At 48.2% G+C, this 23,160-nt stretch overlaps 1 protein-coding gene across 2 annotated transcripts in view; it reads right to left on the bottom strand.

The window, feature by feature from the left end:
• The window catches only part of LOXL4 (lysyl oxidase like 4), a 107,287-nt gene that overhangs the window by 44,572 nt on the left and 39,555 nt on the right, over positions 1-23,160 (bottom strand). For both annotated transcript variants that reach the window (XM_072129502.1, XM_072129501.1), the window contains exons 4-5: positions 18,516-18,685; positions 10,555-10,763 (exon numbers count right to left, since the gene is read on the bottom strand). In XM_072129502.1, coding sequence (XP_071985603.1) covers positions 10,555-10,763; positions 18,516-18,685 — 379 coding nt within the window. The remainder of the gene's footprint in view (positions 1-10,554; positions 10,764-18,515; positions 18,686-23,160) is intronic.

Below are 23,160 nucleotides of genomic sequence, written 5' to 3'. Positions count from 1 at the left end.
TATCCTAACCAACAGACCTGATAGGGTATCAAAACTACAGGTTGGGGGGAACCTGGGGAATAGTGATCATAATATCATTGATTTTGTATTACGCTTTACTAAGCACGTTAGTGAAGGGGCAACCAACACTCTAAACTTCAGGAGGGCAAATTTTCATCAACTAAGGGAAGACCTTAAAGGCATAGACTGGGATAATGCTCTCAAAGACAAAACCCCCCCCCAAAAATGGGACTTTTTCTCATATATTCTGAAAAAGTCCTGTGAGAAACACATACCTTATGGGAAAAAGCATAAAAGGAACAAGAAAAAGCCTATGTGGCTAACTAGTCTTGTAAGGAAAGCAATAAGCGAGAAAGATAAAGCGTTTAAGGTGCTAAAACGTGAAGGTAGCGATGAGGCATTACAGGATTATAGAGAGAAAAATAAATCCTGTAAAAAGCAGATAAAGGCTGCAAAAATAGAGACTGAGAGAAATATTGCCAGGGAGAGCAAAAATAATCCCAAATTATTTTTCAAGTATATAAATGATAAGAAACTAAAAACAGAGAGTGTGGGTCCCCTTAGAAATAACATGGGGGTCATGGTGGAAGGAGATGAGGAAAGGGCCAATCTACTGAATGTCGCCTTCTCAACTGTCTTTACCCAGGAAAATCCCCTGGTGGAAGACACAATGAGGAATAATGTAAATTCTTTTTATAATGTCAACAGTTTAACCCAGGAAGAGGTACGGCGCCGCCTCGCATCCACTAAGATAGATAAATCACCTGGGCCAGATGGCATACACCCCCGGGTTCTGCATGAATTATGTACGGTGATAGACAGACCGTTATTTTTAATATTTGAAGATTCACTGAGGACTGGTTATGTTCCACAGGAATGGCGCATAGCAAATGTGGTACCAATATACAAAAAAGGATCAAATAGCGATCCTGGAAACTACAGACCCGTAAGTCTAACTGCTGTGGTGGGGAAAATATTTGAGGGGTTTATTAGAGATGCTATCCTAGAGTATCTCACTGTGCACAACCTTATAACCCAGCGTCAGCATGGGTTTATGAGAGATCGGTCCTGTCAGACTAATCTGATTGGTTTCTACGAGGAGGTAAGTTCAAGACTGGATCTGGGGGACGCTGTGGATGTTGTATATCTGGACTTTTCAAAGGCATTTGACACCGTGCCACATAAAAGGTTGGTATATAAAATGAGACTGCTGGGAATAGGAGAAAATCTGTGTATCTGGGTAAGTAATTGGCTTAGTGATAGAAAACAGAGGGTGGTCATTAATGGCACATTCTCAGATTGGGTTGATGTTACCAGTGGAGTGCCACAGGGGTCAGTATTGGGGCCACTTCTTTTTAATATTTTTATTAATGACCTTGTAGTGGGTTTACACAGTCAAGTTTCAATATTTGCAGATGATACTAAGCTGTGTAAAGTAATAAATACTGAGGTCGATAGTTTAGCATTACAGAGGGATTTGTGGAAGCTTGAGGGATGGGCAGAGAAATGGTTGATGAGGTTTAATGTAGATAAATGTAAAGTTATGCACTTGGGCCATGGAAACAAAAAGTATAATTATGTTCTAAATGGTCAATTACTTAGTAAAACTGAAGCTGAAAAGGACTTGGGCGTATTGGTGGATGGTAAACTTAATTTTAGTGACCAGAGCCAGGCGGCTGCTGCTAAAGCAAATAAAATAATGGGATGTATCAAGAGAGGAATAGATTCTCATGATAAAGACATAGTTCTGCCCTTATACAAATCCCTGGTCAGACCACACATGGAATATTGTGTACAGTTTTGGGCACCAGTGTATAAAAAGGATATAGTAGAGCTGGAACGGGTGCAGAGGAGAGCAACCAGGATTATTAGGGGAATGGGGGGACTAGAATACAATGACAGATTACAAAATTTGGGATTATTCAGTTTAGAAAAAAGACGACTGAGGGGAGACCTCATTACAATGTACAAATACCTGAACGGACAGTACAAGGATCTCTCCAAAGATCTTTTTATACCTAGGCCTGTGACCAGAACAAGGGGGCATCCTCTACGCCTAGAGGAGAGGCGATTCTACCATCACCATAGACAGGGGGCATCCTCTACACCTAGAGGAGAGGCGATTTTACCATCACCATAGACAAAGGTTCTTTACTGTAAGAGCAGTGAGACTGTGGAACTCTCTGCCGCAGGAGGTTGTTATGGCGGACTCTATGTACATGTTCAAGAGAGGCCTGGATGACTTTCTGGAGAGCAAAAATATCACGGGTTATGGGGATAAAACATTTATTTAATTCTTGAAGGTTGGACTTGATGGACTTGCGTCTCCTTCCAGCCTTATATACTATGATACTATGATACCTTTAATCTACTACTAGTTCACTGCCTCCATACATGGTCCCCTTATCAAACGAGCTGTGTCAGGCAGAATTTTGGGTTGTTTTCATGGCTTCCATGTTAACTTTGTCGCCACCCTGCTGTGTAATCCACAAAATATACTGGCAAACTTTTATCATGTAGCGATATTATTTGAGCGCTTCTTGCTCACCTCCTTTGGTTCCTCTCTGCCACCCATTGGTTTGAAGCCTGAGTCCATTTAGGGTATGTCGCCATGACACTCTCTAGCCTGCTGCCGCTGCCTCTGCATGCCGTCCCCTATAGTGTCAGGGTCAATTATTGGATGTTTTAGATGCTATCTAGCTTCATTCTGTCACTCTGTCATGGCCATGCTGTTGCCCATAATTTTGGCATAATGGTGCGATTAGGCAGCCTCAGAGGCATCCATGCATGCTGCCCCTGCTGTTTCCTGTCCATTTCCGTGGTGTTTCCATCCTTTTCTGAGGTTCCCAGGTGTTTGGCCAAGCTTCCCTGTGCAGAGCCTTGGTCCCCTTGAAAAATGCTCGAGTCTCCCATTGACTTCAATGGGGTTCGTTATTCGAGACGAGCACTCGAGCATCGGGAAAAGTTCGTCTCGAATAACGAGTACCCGAGCATTTTAGTGCTCGCTCATCTCTACTAGGAACACAAATACTGTGGAGGAGGAGATTCCATGTTGATCCTTATCTAGTTTTTCCAGATGATGTAAAAAAGACTTATCAGACACAATAGTAATTTTTGAAGTTGACTTTTCATTCCTCCACTAAGTCTTTGTCATTTTAGTTTTGCGTTGCAGATTCTGGTAATTGGGCTCCTAGCACCTCCCACCTGACAGGAGCACATTGGGTGCTGAGTGTAATGGCGATGGTTGCTCAGGATCGGAGACGGCTAGAAAAAAATCCAACATTTAACTAAGAAAATAAACAAAATTAAGACCTTCCCCCTCCCCCCGCTTCTCCATGTCTCTGCTTTTGTCTTCTTGGTCTATTTCATGTTTCAATTAAAAGGATTTTTTGGGGACTACTTTGGATACTGATGACCAAGTCACATGTGAGGTCATTACTAAATAGATGGGGGTCCAAAATCCAGACTTGGACTCCAGTGTAGTACGGAGTCCAGGTGTTAAACCCTCATTTATCCTGAGCCTCCTACTCAGCAGGAACCCTTCCCCCTCTCTCCTGTCGGGTCGTTAGCGAACGAGCCGGCCAAAGAGCCAGCTCACTAAACCCCGCCCTAAACGGATCACCACGCCCCCTTTAACCAAATAAAATCGGGTTAAATCGGAGCGGTATGGGGTAATTGACTGGTCTGTGGCTCCCTATTATATATTTAATAGGGAGCTGTTCAGGAGCCAGAAGAGCCGGCTCACTAAGATGAGCTGGAATTCCCATCACTAACACTGGTTGTAAGACAACAAGCTAAAGCAGGAGCCTCCTCCTCGCTCCTGTCCTGGCTGATGTAGAACAGAACATATTTATAAAGAGTTTCTTTTCTAAATAAACTTTTGCTTGATGCAAAGTCCCACAAAATCACCGAAACAAAGAAGCAGAGGCTCAGCACGCAGGGTCTCACCTAGTGGATCCTCATTTGTCAAAACTTATGACCTACCCAAGATGGTAACATGTCAGAAACTGTTTACAAAAGCTGCAATACCCCACATGGCCTGTCCCCAGGAGGGGCGCTCTTCCCAAAGGAACCATTCTAATCCTGTACTGAAACGTTTCCCTATCACACGGAGGAAGCTGCCGATTTCATTAACTTTGGAAATGGAGAAAGCGAAGCTTCAATTTTAACTTCTACTGGAGACACTTCAGGTTTTGGAGATGTTGAGAGTTTTCAGCCGGGAGCGTTATTAGAAATTCCGGGGCAGATAGCGATGAATCGCAGATGAGAGACCCAAGATGTGGCCAAATCTATTTGTCGGGAGAACAATTCGGAGGTTTTCTGGGATAATTAATGTTCTCGCTGGCGGAGAGTTATCTCCTGCGAGACAGAAATTGACCTGTCTGCAGCGCCGTCCCCCAGAATCTACATCCTGCGCTTTCCGCTTACTCAGTGCTTGGCACAAGCTTCCAGTCTGACTGCAGAATATTCTCTGGCACACGCTAATTACACGCTACATCTCCGGCACACGCCAACTGCACGCTACATCTCCGGCACATGCCAACTGCACGCTACATCTCTGGCACATGCCGACTACATGCTACATCTCCGGCACACGCAGACTACACGCTACATCTCCGGCACATGCCGACTGCACGCTACATCTCCGGCACATGCCGACTGCACGCTACATCTCCGGCACACGCAGACTACACGCTACATCTCCGGCACATGCCAACTGCACGCTACATCTCCGGCACATGCCGACTGCACGCTACATCTCCGGCACATGCCGACTGCACGCTACATCTCCGGCACATGCCGACTGCACGCTACATCTCTGGCACATGCCGACTGCACGCTACATCTCCGGCACAAGCAGACTACACGCTACATCTCCGGCACATGCCAACTGCACGCTACATCTCCGGCACATGCCGGCTGCACGCTACATCTCCGGCACACGCCGGCTGCACGCTACATCTCCGGCACACGCCGACTGCACGCTACATCTCCGGCACACGCCGACTGCACGCTACATCTCTGGCACACGCCGACTACATGCTACATATCCGGCACACGCCGACTACACGCTACATCTCTGGCACACGCCGACTACACGCTACATCTCCGGCACACACCGACTACACGCTACATCTCCGGCACACACCGACTACATGCTACATCTTCGGCACACACCGACTACACGCTACATCTCCGGCACACGCCGACTACATACTACATCTCCGGCACACACCGACTACATGCTACATCTCCGGCACACACCGACTACACGCTACATCTCCGGCACACGCCGACTACATACTACATCTCCGGCACACACCGACTACATGCTACATCTCCGGCACACACCGACTACATGCTACATCTCTGGCACATGCCAACTGCACGCTACATCTCCGGCACACGCCGACTACATGCTACATCTCCGGCACACACCGACTACATGCTACATCTCCGGCACACACCGACTACACGCTACATCTCCGGCACACGCCGACTACATACTACATCTCCGGCACACACCGACTACATGCTACATCTCCGGCACACACCGACTACATGCTACATCTCTGGCACATGCCAACTGCACGCTACATCTCCGGCACACGCCGACTACATGCTACATCTCCGGCACACGCCGACTACACGCTACATCTCCGGCACACGATAGCTGCAAACTACATGCGACATCTCCGGCACACGATAGCTGCAAACTACATGCTACATCTCCGGCACACGCCGACTACACGCTACATCTGCGGCACACGCCGACTACATGCTACATTTCCGGCACACGCCGACTACACGCTACATCTCCGGCACACGCCGACTGCATGCTTCCTTGCGGCAAGACATCCAGGAGGATGGAGAGGAACAAAAGCAAATGAAACAAGTTAAAGGGCAAAAGAAGTGGCCGGGCATCTCTCCCGACGTCGCTGTTTTACCAAATATGTGTTTTCCCTATAAAATAACAATTTCGGAGCCTTTTGCCTTTGGTACTCAGGTGGTGACATGTGGAGTGGCACGTAGGTGGTCAGAGGGCTGGCACCCAGCTTTCCCAGGTTCCAGAATTGAAAGCCTTGCTAGATGCTATTAGTCCATGTTTTCCTTCAGCAATTCTAGCCATTAGAGCGGAGGAAGGATTAAGAGATTTTAATTATTGATTGATTGTAATTTCACATTAACCCCGTGGTGACCGCTGAGTGTGAGGTCGCGGCAGGTGAATGTTCCACCTATAAGAAGTGAGAAATGACTAATTGCTTCAATGTCACCAGGAGGCGAGCGGCGAGGAGATCACTCATTAACATTTCTGGATTAGCGTGTCCTCATCTTCCTGCTGCCTCCAGGCTCCACAAATGGGGCGAGATAACAGAACTCCAGCCTGACCCCCAGAGACTAATATAAATCCAGAGATGGATCCACCCGGAGAGACGGACCGAGACTATAATAACTAACTGCACCATTATACAGGAAAGAGCTCCACCTAGTGGCTGCAGCACAAAGCCAAAACTAGGAATTAAATAATAATGAAAAATGCTCCAAGATGAAAAAAAAAAAATTTTAACCACAGGAGGACATAAAAATTAATTCCTGTACTGTGACATCACTGTGTGTATTATCCCAGTACTGTGACATCACTGTGTGTATTATCCCAGTACTGTGACATCACTGTGTATTACCCCTGTACTGTGACATCACTGTGTGTATTATCCCTGTACTGTGACATCACTGTGTGTATTATCCCAGTACTGTGACATCACTGTGTGTATTATCCCAGTACTGTGACATCACTGTGTATTACCCCTGTACTGTGACATCACTGTGTGTATTATCCCTGTACTGTGACATCACTGTGTGTATTATCCCAGTACTGTGACATCACTGTGTGTATTATCCCTGTACTATGACATCACTGTGTGTATTATCTCTGTACTGTGACATCACTGTGTGTATTATCCCTGTACTGTGACATCACTGTGTGTATTATCCCTGTACTGTGACATCACTGTGTGTATTATCCCTGTACTGTGACATCACTGTGTGTATTATCTCTGTACTGTGACATCACTGTGTGTATTATCTCTGTACTGTGACATCACTGTGTGTATTATCCCTGTACTGTGACATCACTGTGTATTACCCCTGTACTGTGACATCACTGTGTGTATTATCCCTGTACTGTGACATCACTGGGTGTATTACCCCTGTACTGTGGCATCACTGTGTGTATTATCTCTGTACTGTGACATCGCTGGGTGTATTACCGCTGTACTGTGACATCGCTGTGTGTATTACCTCTGTACTGTGACATCACTGTGTGTATTATCCCTGTACTGTGACAGCACTGTGTGTATTATCCCTGTACTGTGACATCACTATGTGTATTATCTCTGTACTGTGACATCACTGTGTGTATTATCCCTGTACTGTGACAGCACTGTGTGTATTATCCCTGTACTGTGACATCACTATGTGTATTATCCCTGTACTGTGACATCACTGTGTGTATTATCTCTGTACTGTGACATCACTGTGTGTATTATCCCTGTACTGTGACATCACTGTGTATTACCCCTGTACTGTGACATCACTGTGTGTATTATCCCTGTACTGTGACATCACTGTGTGTATTATCCCTGTACTGTGACATCACTGTGTGTATTATCCCTGTACTGTGACATCACTGGGTGTATTACCCCTGTACTGTGGCATCACTGGGTGTATTATCTCTGTACTGTGACATCGCTGGGTGTATTACCTCTGTACTGTGACATCGCTGTGTGTATTACCTCTGTACTGTGACATCACTGTGTGTATTATCCCTGTACTGTGACAGCACTGTGTGTATTATCCCTGTACTGTGACATCACTATGTGTATTATCCCTGTACTGTGACATCACTGTGTGTATTATCCCTGTACTGTGACATCACTGGGTGTATTACCCCTGTACTGTGGCATCACTGTGTGTATTATCTCTGTACTGTGACATCGCTGTGTGTATTATCCCTGTACTGTGACATCACTGTGTGTATTATCCTGTACTGTGACATCACTGTGTGTATTATCCTTGTACTGTGACATCACTGTGTGTATTATCCCTGTACTGTGACATCACTGTGTGTATTATCCCTGTACTGTGACATCGCTGTGTGTATTATCTCTGTACTGTGACATCGCTGTGTGTATTATCTCTGTACTGTGACATCGCTGTGTGTATTATCCCTGTACTGTGACATCGCTGTGTGTATTATCCCTGTACTGTGACATCACTGTGTGTATTATCCTTGTACTGTGACATCACTGTGTGTATTATCCCTGTACTGTGACATCACTGTGTGTATTATCTCTGTACTGTGACATCACTGTGTGTATTATCTCTGTACTGTGACATCGCTGTGTGTATTCTCCCTGTACTGTGACATCGCTGTGTGTATTATCCCTGTACTCTGACATCACTGTTTATTATCTCTGTACTGTGACATCACTGTGTGTGTTATCCCCTGTACTGTGACATCGCTGTGTGTATTATCCCTGTACTGTGACATCACTATGTGTATTATCCCTGTACTATGACATCACTGTGTGCATTCTCCCTGTACTGTGTCATCACTGTGTGTATTATCCCTGTACTGTGACATCACTATGTGTATTATCCCTGTACTATGACATCACTGTGTGTATTATCCCTGTACTGTGTCATCACTGTGTGTATTATCCCTGTACTGTGACATCACTGCGTGTATTATCTCTGTACTGTGACATCGCTGTGTGTATTATGCCTGTACTGTGACATCACTGTTTATTATCTCTGTACTGTGACATCACTGTGTGTGTTATCCCTGTACTGTGACATCGCTGTGTGTATTATCCCTGTACTCTGACATCACTGTTTATTATCTCTGTACTGTGACATCACTGTGTGTATTATCCCTGTACTGTGACATCACTGTTTATTATCTCTGTACTGTGACATCACTGTGTGTGTTATCCCTGTACTGTGACATCGCTGTGTGTATTATCCCTGTACTGTGACATCACTGTGTGTATTATCCCTGTACTGTGACATCACTGTGTGTATTATCTCTGTACTGTGACATCGCTGTGTGTATTCTCCCTGTACTGTGACATCACTGTGTGTATTATCCCTGTACTGTGACATCACTGTGTGTATTATGCCTGTAATGTGACATCACTGTGTGTATTATCCTTGTACTGTGACATCACTGTGTGTATTATCCCTGTACTGTGACATCACTGTGTGTATTATCCCTGTACTGTGGCATCACTGTGTGTATTATCCCTGTACTGTGACATCACTGTGTGTATTATCCCTGTACTGTGACATCACTGTGTGTATTATCTCTGTACTGTGACATCACTGTGTGTATTATCCCTGTACTGTGACATCACTGTGTGTATTATCTCTGTACTGTGACATCACTGTGTGTATTCTCCCTGTACTGTGACATCACTGTGTGTATTATCCCTGTACTGTGACATCACTGTGTGTATTATCCCTGTACTGTGACATCACTGTGTGTATTATCCCTGTACTGTGACATCACTGTGTGTATTATCCCTGTACTGTGACATCACTGTGTGTATTATCCCTGTACTGTGACATCACTGTGTATATTATCCCTGTACTGTGACATCACTGTGTGTATTATCCCTGTACTGTGACATCACTGTGTGTATTATCCCTGTACTGTGACATCACTGTGTGTATTATCCCTGTACTGTGACATCACTGTGTATATTATCCCTGTACTGTGACATCACTGTGTGTATTATCCCTGTACTGTGACATCACTGTGTGTATTATCCCTGTACTGTGACATCACTGTGTGTATTATCCCTGTACTGTGACATCACTGTGTGTATTATCCCTGTACTGTGACATCACTGTGTGTATTATTCCTGTACTGTGACATCACTGTGTATATTATCCCTGTACTGTGACATCACTGTGTGTATTATCCCTGTACTGTGACATCACTGTGTGTATTATCTCCACCATAAGCTTTATATGAATGTGTTGCTGTAGATGCTGTGGCCTCATGTGGTTGTGGGTCCCCTGGTACCGGTTCCGCCCCTGGCTTGGGCCCTGGGTTACAGACATGTTCTGTGTGTACGGAATGTGACAATAAGACGCCGCAGATGTAACCGGTAAACATCCGGCGTCCAAGAAGTAAGAGACAAGTAATTACACAGGACTGGAGTAAGAATAGCCGAGGCCGGGACCGCAGATACAATGTAATTATCCTCAGCGCTGGCAGGACCACGACACAAACGTGGCACCTCACACCGTGGGCGGGTGTCCTCACGAGACCCTATACTGACCGCAGCTATTCCTCTCATCCCCCGATACACATGCACTCCTGGCTTAGGATCAGGCATGTCCACACGCATGTCCAATCCTTCTTTATTAGATGAGGGTCACAATCCTCATGGTGCCAGGATGGCGAGCCATACAGTGCGGTATTATTACAGCATGCTATGGCGGTATTACTGCATTTAACACTTCGTGTACCAGGTGAGGTTTTACCTGTAGAACTGAATGTTGGGTTGTACTTCTCCGGGGAATCCCAGCATCCCGCACACCACGCGGCTGTTATCCATGGTCCAGCCCTGGTCACACACCTGCCGCCAGCGCCCATGATGCTTCACTTCCACGATGCCCTCTGTGACGGGGAGGCTGGCCTTGGCGCGGGCAGAGATGGGCTTGATCCGGACCTCCTCCATCTTCTTCGTGTGCTGAAAGAGTTAAATCAGCGAAATCACCGGAGGCCATAGTAACGGTCAGGAATACAATGCCGGGACGACAGCGGAGACCGACACAGGAGAGAAATGACGGGAATATTATGGAATATACAATCCACGATTTAGGAGAAACGCGTCGCGTTCTGCAGATAAATAGCGACGCTTACGGTTTTATTGCTTTGGGGGTAATTAGGGGTTAAACTTTTGTGCCGCCAAAAGCGTCTGTTCATGTAATCCCATGACCGCCAATGGAATCCTGCAGAGATGTAGCAGAGCTGAGCGTGTTAGTGAGGTGATGTAATGAGCAGGTAACGCGCCCGGCTCTGCTACATCTCCATAGATCTGTATGATGTGTCACACACTGTATCCTGCGCTCAGAACCGGGGGGGACACGGCTCAGATTTGGGGGGGACACGGCTGCCATGTACGGGGCAGGGGTGCAGTGAGGTAATGCAGGACGATGCACTATGACACTATTCATACCACCGCTCGCCGCGCACTTGTTGCTTTTGGCGCTCGGCCAAATTTCTAGGTTTCTATTTTCATTTGAGCCACAACCGACACACTGTGCCAAAAAGGCAAATGCTGGTGACATGTCCCGTGCGCTTCACTGCATTGAAAAATACTGTAAATGTCACCCCTTCATGCACAGTATGGCGGTAATATGTGTGTTCTACTATGGACAGTTACTTATTATGTCAGTATGAGCTTTGCACTTCATGGCGGTTTTATTTAACAGATTATTATTATTATTATTATTATTATTATTAGAATATGAACTGGGTATGATATGGCGGTATTATGTGGGCTCTATATTGCAGTATTATTTATGCACAACATATTACTTCTGTCCTGTGGGCTGTATATAGCAGTATTATCTTGGCACCATGTGGTGGTATTAGGTGGAGATCATTATTTATCCATTGTTTGTAACGTAAGTGCAGTATTTCCTGGGTACAATATGGCGGAATAGTTTAAACAGAGCATATTATTTTAGCACTATATAGTGGTTTTTTTGTGGGCTTTTTATATCAGACTTAATAATACCACCCTGTAGATAAAACTGCCATATACTGCTCACACAAGACCACTTTATATAGTGCTGAAATAAAATATACCGCCATATGGTACCCAGGTAATGCTGCCCTTCAGTTTACAAACAATGGATAAATAATGATCTCCGCCTAATACCACCACATTGTGCCAAGATAATACTGCTATATACGGCCCACATAAAACCGCCATATAGAGCTGGAATAATATACAGTGATACCGCCATATCGTACTCAGTTTCCTAATGAAGGATAGTGTCTCAGGGTTAATAATACTGCCATATATTAATACTCAGATTATGAGTATATATCCTTTATTAACAAATGGTGTTGTATAAGCTGGGTACGATATGGCGGTATAATGCAAACAGAGGATAGTAGTTCAGCGCTACGTGATGGTTTTATCTGGTTGTATATAGTGGAATTATCTTGTCTTTATACAACAGTCTTCTATGAAAGTTAAACGGCAAAATTATCTATAATACCCCACAGTAATGTGCACTCTGATCCCCCCCCCAGTAATGTGCGCTCTGATCCCCCCCCAGTAATGTTCGCTCTGATCCCCCCCCAGTAATGTTCGCTCTGATCCCCCCCCCCAGTAATGCTCGCTCTGATCCCCCCCCAGTAATGTTCACCCTGATCCCCCCCCAGTAATGTTCACTCTGATCCCCCCCCAGTAATGTTCACTCTGATCCCCCCCCAGTAGTGTGCCCTCTGATCCCCCCCCAGTAGTGTGCCCTCTGATCCCCCCCCAGTAGTGTGCCCTCTGATCCCCCCCCAGTAGTGTGCCCTCTGATCCCCCCCCAGTAGTGTGCCCTCTGATCCCCCCCCAGTAGTGTGCCCTCTGATCCCCCCCCAGTAGTGTGCCCTCTGATCCCCCCCCAGTAGTGTGCCCTCTGATCCCCCCCCAGTAGTGTGCCCTCTGATCCCCCCCCAGTAGTGTGCCCTCTGATCCCCCCCCAGTAGTGTGCCCTCTGATCCCCCCCCAGTAGTGTGCACTCTGATCCGCCCCCAGTAATCTGCGCTCTGATCCGCCCCCAGTAATCTGCGCTCTGATCCGCCCCCAGTAATCTGCACTCTGATCCGCCCCCAGTAATCTGCTCTCTGATCCGCCCCCAGTAATCTGCACTCTGATCCGCCCCCAGTAATCTGCACTCTGACCCCCCCCCAGTAATGTGCCCTCTGATCCCCCCCAGTAATGTGCGCTCTGATCCCCCCCAGTAATGTGCGCTCTGATCCGCCCCCAGTAATGTGCGCTCTGATCCGCCCCCAGTAATGTGCGCTCTGATCCGCCCCCAATAATGTGCACTCTGACAACCCCCCCAATAATGTGCACTCTGACACCCCCCCCAGTAGTGTGCGCTCTGCCCCCCCCCCCAGTAATGTGCGCTCTGACCCCCCCCCAGTAATGTGCGCTCTGACCCCCCACCCAGTAATGTGCGCTCTGACTCCCCCCCAGTAATGTGCGCTGTGACCGCCCCCCCCCAGTAATGTGCGCTCTGACCCCCCCCCCAGTAATGTGCGCTCTGACCCCCCCCCCCAGTAATGTGCGCTCTGCCCCCCCCAGTAATGTGCGCTCTGCCCCCCCCAGTAATGTGCGCTCTGCCCCCCCCAGTAATGTGCGCTCTGACCCCCTAACAGTAATGTGCGCTCTGATCCCCCCCCAGTAATGTGCGCTCTGCCACCCCCAGTAATGTGTGCTCTGCCCCCCCCCAGTAATGTGCGCTCTGACCCCCCCCCCCAGTAATGTGCGCTCTGATCCCCCCCAGTAATGTGCGCTCTGCCCCCCCCAGTAATGTGCGCTCTGCCCCCCCCAGTAATGTGCGCTCTGCCCCCCCAGTAATGTGCGCTCTGCCCCCCCCAGTAATGTGCGCTCTGCCCCCCCCCAGTAATGTGCGCTCTGACCCCCCAACAGTAATGTGCGCTCTGATCCCCCCCCCAGTAATGTGCGCTCTGCCACCCCCAGTAATGTGCGCTCTGCCCCCCCCAAGTAATGTGCGCTCTGCCCCCCCAGTAATGTGCGCTCTGACCCCCCCGTAATGTGCGCTCTGACCCCCCAGTAATGTGCGCTCTGAACCCCCCCCCAGTAATGTGCGCTCTGATCCCCCCCAGTAATGTGCGCTCTGATCCCCCCCCCAGTAATGTGCGCTCTGATCCTCCACCAGTAATGTGCGCTCTGATCCCCCCCCAGTAATGTGCGCTCTGATCCCCCCCAGTAATGTGCGCTCTGCCCCCCCCAGTAATGTGCGCTCTGATCCCCCCCAGTAATGTGCGCTCTGATCCCCCCCAGTAATGTGCGCTCTGCCCCCCCAGTAATGTGCGCTCTGATCCCCCCCAGTAATGTGCGCTCTGATCCCCCCCAGTAATGTGCGCTCTGCCCCCCCCAGTAATGTGCGCTCTGATCCCCCCCAGTAATGTGCGCTCTGCCCCCCCCAGTAATGTGCGCTCTGATCCCCCCCCAGTAATGTGCGCTCTGATCCGCCCCAGTAATGTGCACTCTGCCCCCCCAGTAATGTGCGCTCTGATCCGCCCCAGTAATGTGCGCTCTGCCCCCCCCAGTAATGTGCGCTCTTCCCCCCCAGTAATGTGCGCTCTGCCCCCCCCCCAGTAATGTGCGCTCTGCCCCCCCCCAGTAATGTGCGCTCTGACCCCCCCAGTAATGTGCGCTCTGCCCCCCCAGTAATGTGCGCTCTGACCCCCCCCCCCAGTAATGTGCGCTCTGCCCCCCCCAGTAATGTGCGATCTGATCCCCCCAGTGATGTGCGCTCTGCCCCCCAGTAATGTGCGCTCTGCCCCCCAGTAGTGTGCGCTCTGCCCCCCCCAGTAATGAGCGCTCTGATCCCCCCCAGTAATGTGCACTCTGCCCCCCCCCCCAGTAATGTGCGCTCTGCCCCCCCCCAGTAATGTGAGCTCTGATCCCCCCCAGTAATGTGCACTCTGCAGAATTCAGAATTCACATTACTGGGGGGGGGGGGCAGAGCACACATTACTGGGGGGGGGGGCAGAGGGCACATTACTGGGGGGGAGAGGGCACATTACTGGGGGGGGGAGAGGGCACATTACTGGGGGGGGGGAGGGCACATTACTGCGGGGGGCAGAGTGCACATTCCTGCGGGGGGCAGAGTGCACATTACTGCGGGGGGCAGAGGGCACATTACTAGGGGGGGCAGAGGGCACATTACTAGGGGGGGCAGAGGGCACATTACTGGGAGGGGGGAAGAGTTATTACTGGGAGGGGGCAGTGGGCACATTACTGGGAGGGGGCAGAGGGCACATTACTGGGAGGGGGCAGAGGGCACATTACTGGGAGGGGGCAGAGGGCAAATTACTGGGGGGGGGCAGAGGGCACATTACTGGGAGGGGGGAAGAGTTCACATTACTGGGAGGGGGCAGAGGGCACATTACTGGGAGGGGTGCAGAGGGCACATTACTAGGGGGGGGCAGAGGGCACATTACTGGGAGGGGGGAAGAGTTATTACTGGGAGGGGGCAGAGGGCACATTACTGGGAGGGGGCAGAGGGCACATTACTGGGAGGGGGCAGAGGGCACATTACTGGGAGGGGGCAGAGGGCAAATTACTGGGGGGGGGCAGAGGGCACATTACTGGGAGGGGGGAAGAGTTATTACTGGGAGGGGGCAGAGGGCACATTACTGGGAGGGGTGCAGAGGGCACATTACTGGGAGGGGTGCAGAGGGCACATTACTGGGGGGGCAGAACGCACAATACTGGGAGGGGGCAGAGGGCAAATTACTGGGGGGGGGCAGGGGGCACATTAATGAGTAGATTGATTTTACCAATTGGCTTCAGTGAAAGAGCGAGAAATGTAAAGGGTGTGAATCCTCCCCCCCCCCCCCCCCCTCTGTATATTACACAGACCCCAGCATTCAGCTTTATAGGGAAGTCACAAAACTAACGAATTGCTGGGAACATTGTGACAATTACTACTGTGATAACGAGGACAATTAGTGCATCAGGAGATGACGAGCCGCCGCTTATATATTACACATTAGTCTCATTACTAGCGAATAATTGCACTGCTGACATTTAGCGCTTGTGATCTCTGCACCCGGAGCTGCACCCATTGTGATGGCACCCAATGCTCCAGACGTGAGGGGGGGGGGGGGGTTACCCAGGCACAAGCCGCTACTGAATGCTGAGAGATGGATCATGTATCTCATTTAGGCACCGGGACTGTGGTATCTTCTTATATTTGTTATCCATGGCCTCCTTCTTCATAAATCAACTTTTAAAATTATGCAAATGTTACCAGTGCCCCTCCATGCAGCAGCTTCATAGGTTGTTACACTGTGTCCTCCTACCCCAGCTCCACTCCCCCCTCCATCTGCCTGCTGTGAGAGTAGGCATGTGCTCCTACATAGTGTAACGCAGCATGGAAGGGCTCTGGTAACACCCTCCCCCTCCCAAGAATATTATTTGCTGAGAGTGGACGACCCCTTTAACTAGTTACATCAAACCTTATATTGAGACAACAAAAACCATGGAAACAAAGTATCTATCTAGAAAGATGTCAAGTTAAACGTTGCTCCATCTGTATAAACCATCCTATAACCTCAGGCTAAACGCATCACGGTGGCTCCTCCTACTTGTCTCGCTTTCTGGCAGGCGCTGTGCAGGGGGGGGATGAGGCTCATCTATTGGCATAGCAGAACATTTTCGTTACAGTAGTATAATATAAGGCAGTATCCGGTTTTATGCCTCTGTTAATCCTCCTGGAAATGCATGAACATGTTATTATAACTATTCCATATAAACTATAGGAAACACACTTGTAAGTACAGAGAAGCTTCAGAGGAAAGATCCGGAGAATCTGGATGATCAGGTTACAGGAATGGTCAGACAGTAGGTGTTCTCCTTATGGAGAGATTGCCCATAGGCCCAGGCTGTGGGGTCTGAGACCCTCCTGCTATATAAGGGGGGCTGCAGTACTGTACACACTGGTGCGGAGGGATATCCATGGCCGTCCAATGATTCATACATTCCCCAGAGGAATAACAGAGGAATAGAACAATGCAGAATTCTGATATTATTAAAGTATTTGCTATAAATCCTCCACCAGTGACGTGTATGATACATGTGCAGTGATGTGTATGATACACGTGCAGTGATGTGTATGATACATGTGCAGCGATGTGTATGATACACGTGCAGTGATGTGTATGATACATGTGCAGTGATGTATATGATACATGTGCAGTGATGTGTATGATACATGTGCAGTGATGTGTATGATACATGTGCAGTGATGTGTATGATACATGTGCAGTGATGTGTATGATACATGTGCAGTGATGTGTATGATACATGTGCAGTGATGTGTATGATACATGTGCAGTGATGTGTATGATACATGTGCAGTGATGTGTATGATACATGTGCAGTGATGTGTATGATACATGTGCAGTGATGTGTATGATACATGTGCAGTGATGTGTATGATACATGTGCAGCGATGTGTATGATACACGTGCAGTGATGTGTATGATACACGTGCAGTGATGTGTACGATACACGTGCAGTGATGTGTACGATACACGTGCAGTGATGTGTATGATACATGTGCAGCGATGTGTATGATACATGTGCAGCGATGTGTATGATACATGTGCAGTGATGTGTATGATACATGTGCAGTGATGTGTATGATACATGTGCAGCGATGTGTATGATACATGTGCAGCGATGTGTATGATACATGTGCAGCGATGTGTATGATACATGTGCAGTGATGTGTATGATACATGTGCAGTGATGTGTATGATACATGTGCAGTGATGTGTATGATACATGTGCAGTGATGTGTATGATACATGTGCAGTGATGTGTATGATACACGTGCAGTGATGTGTATGATACATGTGCAGTGATGTGTATGATACATGTGCAGTGATGTGTATGATACATGTGCAGTGATGTGTATGATACATGTGCAGTGATGTGTATGATACATGTGCAGTGATGTGTATGATACATGTGCAGTGATGTGTATGATACACGTGCAGTGATGTGTATGATACATGTGCAGTGATGTGTATGATACACGTGCAGTGATGTGTATGATACATGTGCAGTGATGTGTATGATACACGTGCAGCGATGTGTATGATACACGTGCAGCGATGTGTATGATACATGTGCAGTGATGTGTATGATACATGTGCAGTGATGTGTATGATACATGTGCAGTGATGTGTATGATACATGTGCAGTGATGTGTATGATACACGTGCAGTGATGTGTATGATACACGTGCAGTGATGTGTATGATACATGTGCAGTGATGTGTATGATACATGTGCAGTGATGTGTATGATACATGTGCAGTGATGTGTATGATACATGTGCAGTGATGTGTATGATACATGTGCAGTGATGTGTATGATACATGTGCAGTGATGTGTATGATACACGTGCAGTGATGTGTATGATACACGTGCAGTGATGTGTATGATACATGTGCAGTGATGTGTATGATACATGTGCAGCGATGTGTATGATACATGTGCAGTGATGTGTATGATACATGTGCAGTGATGTGTATGATACACGTGCAGTGATGTGTATGATACACGTGCAGTGATGTGTATGATACAAGTGTTCCCCTAGTAAAGTTTAGTTTTGCAGAGAGTGACGTCATGGAGTCTTGTAGAGCAGGTGCGGCAGCGCGGTGCTCACCTGTGCAGCGATGGCTTGAGGCTGTTCTGATGGTCGGAGCCGCGCGGCTGAGCAGAGGATCCCCACATCCTCCGAGTGCTTACAGTCAGTGACGCCCCAACCATTAGACTCACATTCTGCCAGAGAGATCTCAGCCCCGGAGCAGCGAACGTTATCCAACCAGATGGGACCTGCAGGGAGACAAGACACCACCGTCACCCTCCAGAGTACAGCGAGTCTACAACGTATGGAGAACACTCACAACTTCTCATAGAACTATTTACTATGTAGCTAGAAAACGTTATCTTCACTTGTTTCTCAGTATCTTAGCTTTCCAAACCTTAGAAATATGAATTAACTTAATATGTTATATAATGAATCCTGCACTGATCCTGAGTTACATCCTGTATTATACTCCAGAGCTGCACTCACTATTCTGCTGCTGGTGCAGTCACTGTGTACATACATGACATTACTTATCCTGTACTGATCCTGAGTTACATCCTGTATTATACCCCAGAGCTGTACTCACTATTCTGCTGCTGGTGCAGTCACTGTGTACATACATGACATTACTTATCCTGTACTGATCCTGAGTTACATCCTGTATTATACTCCAGAGCTGCACTCACTATTCTGCTGCTGGTGCAGTCACTGTGTACATACATGACATTACTTATCCTGTACTGATCCTGAGTTACATCCTGTATTATACCCCAGAGCTGCACTCACTATTCTGCTGCTGGTGCAGTCACTGTGTACATACATGACATTACTTATCCTGTACTGATCCTGAGTTACATCCTGTATTATACTCCAGAGCTGCACTCACTATTCTGCTGCTGCTGGTGCAGTCACTCTGTACATACATGACATTACTTATCCTGTACTGATCCTGAGTTACATCCTGTATTATACCCCAGAGCTGCACTCACTATTCTGCTGCTGGTGCAGTCACTGTGTACATACATGACATTACTTATCCTGTACTGATCCTGAGTTACATCCTGTATTATACTCCAGAGCTGCACTCACTATACTGCTGCTGGTGCAGTCACTGTGTACATACATGACATTACTTATCCTGTACTGATCCTGAGTTACATCCTGTAAATCTTTTATTTTATATATAAAAATGAAAAACATTACAACAATAAACATAAATCAAGCCATAACTTCTGGCAAAACAAAACAATAATAATAATAATAACAAAACAATAATACAAACTAAAAGAGACTTACAAAAATCTCCTGGCCCAGCCACACACACACCACACAATCAGCATTATAAAACAAAACCTTCACCCAATCCCACCACCTAATTTTTTTTTTTTTTTTATATAATTTTTTATAATAATTTTTTTTTTTTTTTTTTTTTCCATAAATAACTAAAGAATACACAGCAAAAAAAAGACAAACAGGAAATAAAAACATTAAATATAACTAACTAAATCCCACGCCCATCACCCTCCCACCCAGACATATATATACAGGCTATATAGTCCAGACCAGTGCCCAGGATCATACTGTCCAAATCCCGTCCACCCCCCTCCCAACCTAACACCCTAACACCAACACCCCAAAACCAACCAAGCTATATACACATTAACTATAACTACATAAATACACACTGTACACAAAATACAAACACATTAAACATATCAACATATAACAAACCAACCACATAAAGCCCAGGTTCGGCGCCTGCAAGCCCCTACATCTCTATAACCTCAGATACAAAACAAAAATCTACAGTGTCAGCTTCAGCCCAACACCAGGAGAGGAGATGACAGACTAAGGGACACTAAAGGAGAACCCCCTCCAAAGGAGAGAGGCCCTCCCCGTGCCCAGCCTCTCATACTCCAGAGAGCGCACCTTCACCAGGTCACCCAGAATGTTCCTAACCACCTCATCCACCGGGAGGATTTTACGCTGCGTCGATACTAAACACCGTGCGTTCCACGTGTGGTACCTGACCACTAGACTGACTAGGAATAACGTGCATCGGTCCCGGCCACCCAGGCCTCTGAATGCTCCATAGGCCCACTCCGCATAGGAGAGACCGGCCAACCCGGGCCAATGGATGGAAGCGCCCACCCGGCTGTACACCTCTGTGTTAAAGGGGCACTGAAGCAGGAAGTGGTCCATGCTCTCCAGCAGGCCACCGCACTCCTCCCGGGGACAACCCCTTTCCTCAGAGCTCCTACACTTCAGATTGTCCCTCACACACAGCTTTCCATGGAAGCAGCGCCAAGTCAAGTCCCAAAACTTCAAGGGGATCCTGATGGAATTCAAAAGACCTAAACCCACCCCCAGATCCGACTTGGGCAATCCCTGAGGGCCAGAGGCTTCTGGAAATGGGTCAACAGAACCCTTTTGTCAAGGAGTTTCCTCGACATGGTCCTGATCTCCCACATTCCCAGACCCCACCGGCGAATCACCTTCAGAACCGGGGTAGCGTAAGCCGGAAGATGCCCATGTGGTGTACGGAGATCCTTCACTCGCCCTCCTGTCTCCCATTCCTGGAAGAAAGGCCGAAACCATCCCCTGCAGGAGTATACCCACGGAGGAGCCCTCTCTTTCCAGAGGTTTGCTACATTGATCTTAAGAAAGGTATTCACTAGGAACACCACAGGGTTGACCATACACAACCCTCCTTGTCTCCTCGTGCGGTAAGTAACCTCCCTCTTGATTAGGTTCAGCCTATTCCCCCATAACAGCTGGAAGAACAGACTGTACACCCGAGTCCAGAGGGGTTCTGGCAACATGCACACACTGCCCAGATATATCAGCAATGGGAGCAGGTAAGTTTTAATCAAGTTCACCCTTTCCCTGAGGGTCAAAGACCAACCCTTCCACTGGTCCACCCTCTGAGCGGCGATCTTAAGCCTGCCATCCCAGTTTTGCATGGGGTAATCCCCCTGGCCAAATTCGATGCCGAGAACTTTGGCAGAGTCTTGGGGCCCTGGAAGAGTGTCCGGGAGATCAAAGCCTGGATCCCCCTCTCCCAGCCAGAGACTCTCACACTTATCCCGGTTGATCTTGGACCCAGAAGCCTCTGAGTAGCGGTCAACCTCTGACATCACCCATTGCGCCTCCCCTCTCGAGGACACAAAAACGGTGACATCATCAGCGTACGCTACCACCCTTAGAGTGGCTTCCGGTGCCGCCTGGTCCATCCCGACTCCCACCAACGGCCCACGATCAACCCTCCTAAGGAATGGGTCAATCGCGAACACGTATAAAAGTGGGCTCAGAGGACAACCCTGGCGAACACCAGACCCGACCTCAAAAGAGCGGCCAATCCAACCGTTCACAAGCGGGAAACTCTCTGCCCCTGCATACAAAACTTTCAGCCAATTGACAAACTCCCCCGGCAGGCCATACCTCAGAAGGACAGACCAGAGGTACTCGTGGTCAACCCGATCAAACGCTTTTGCCTGATCCAAGGACAGCAAGTACCCCTTCCAGTTACCAGCCCTGCCCTGCTCCACTGCCTCCCGAACACAAAGCACAGCACTAAATGTACTGCGGCCTGGAACAGAGCAGTGCTGGGTCCCCGAAAGGAGCCGGGGCGCAAACTGCACCAGCCGATTAAACAGCACCTTTGCCAAAACCTTTCTGTCCGTATTGAGAAGCGCTATGGGACGCCAGTTCTCAATACGAGATCGGTCCTTACCCTTTGACAGAATGATCAGGGCTGACCTCCTCATTGACTTCGGCAGAGCGCCCGAGGAAAGACACTCATTGAATACCTCAGTCAAGAGGGGAACCAAGGCGTCCTTAAAGGTTTTATAAAACTCAGATGTTAAGCCATCCGGACCTGGCGATTTCTTGAGGGCGAGCCCTTCAATCGCCCGGCTGACTTCCTCTTCCCTGATCATCTCTGTCAAAACATCAAGAGAGGGGTCTACTCCTGGCTCAGGGACAGTTTCAGCCAGAAAAGCCGATATCACATCCCGATCTAGATCCTTCCTGCCCAAGAGGTGCGAGTAGAAGGATCTGACGACCTCCAGAATCCCTGATCTGGACCTTTTCAGGGATCCCGTACTGTCAACCAGTCCTGTGACAACTTTACCATTCACTGACATCTTGCAGTTTCTGTAAGGGTCGGGCGAGCGGTATTTCCCGAGATGCTCGAGTTTCCTCCTCAGGCCCTGATACAGGCGGTACCTGTCCAGGCTCCTGAGGCTCGAGAGCTGGCGGAAGAATCTCGCCACCCTTTTCTTGAGCATCTCCCACCACTCTGACTTACTGCTACAAAGGCCCAGCAATGGTACCTGGCTCTGAAGAAAGTCCTCAAAGGATTGTCTGATCTCCGCTTCTTCCAGGAGAGACGAATTGAGCTTCCAGTAGCCTCTTCCCATCCGGGGGGTCTCTGTAACATTCAGAGAAAACAAAATTAGACAGTGGTCGGAGAACTCCACCTCAACAACGGACACTGCTGAAGAAATGGCTTCCTCCTTTAAATAAAACCTGTCTATTCTAGACCTACAGCTACCCCTATAATAGGTGAACCCCGCGTGGCCTGGGGTGTGCCGGATGTGGACATCCACCAGGCGAGCCTCACTGGCTATGCTATTAAGAGCGACGCTATCATAAGTCAGCTTGTCTCTGGAACCTCCCCTATCCTGGGACCTCGTGACAGCATTGAAGTCCCCTCCAA

The sequence above is a fragment of the Engystomops pustulosus genome, chromosome 11 (genome assembly GCF_040894005.1).
Source record: "Engystomops pustulosus chromosome 11, aEngPut4.maternal, whole genome shotgun sequence".
In the NCBI taxonomy this organism is placed as follows: domain Eukaryota; kingdom Metazoa; phylum Chordata; class Amphibia; order Anura; family Leptodactylidae; genus Engystomops; species Engystomops pustulosus.
Note: the sequence above shows the minus strand (reverse complement) of the source record. Positions and strands in the feature narration are given on the sequence as shown.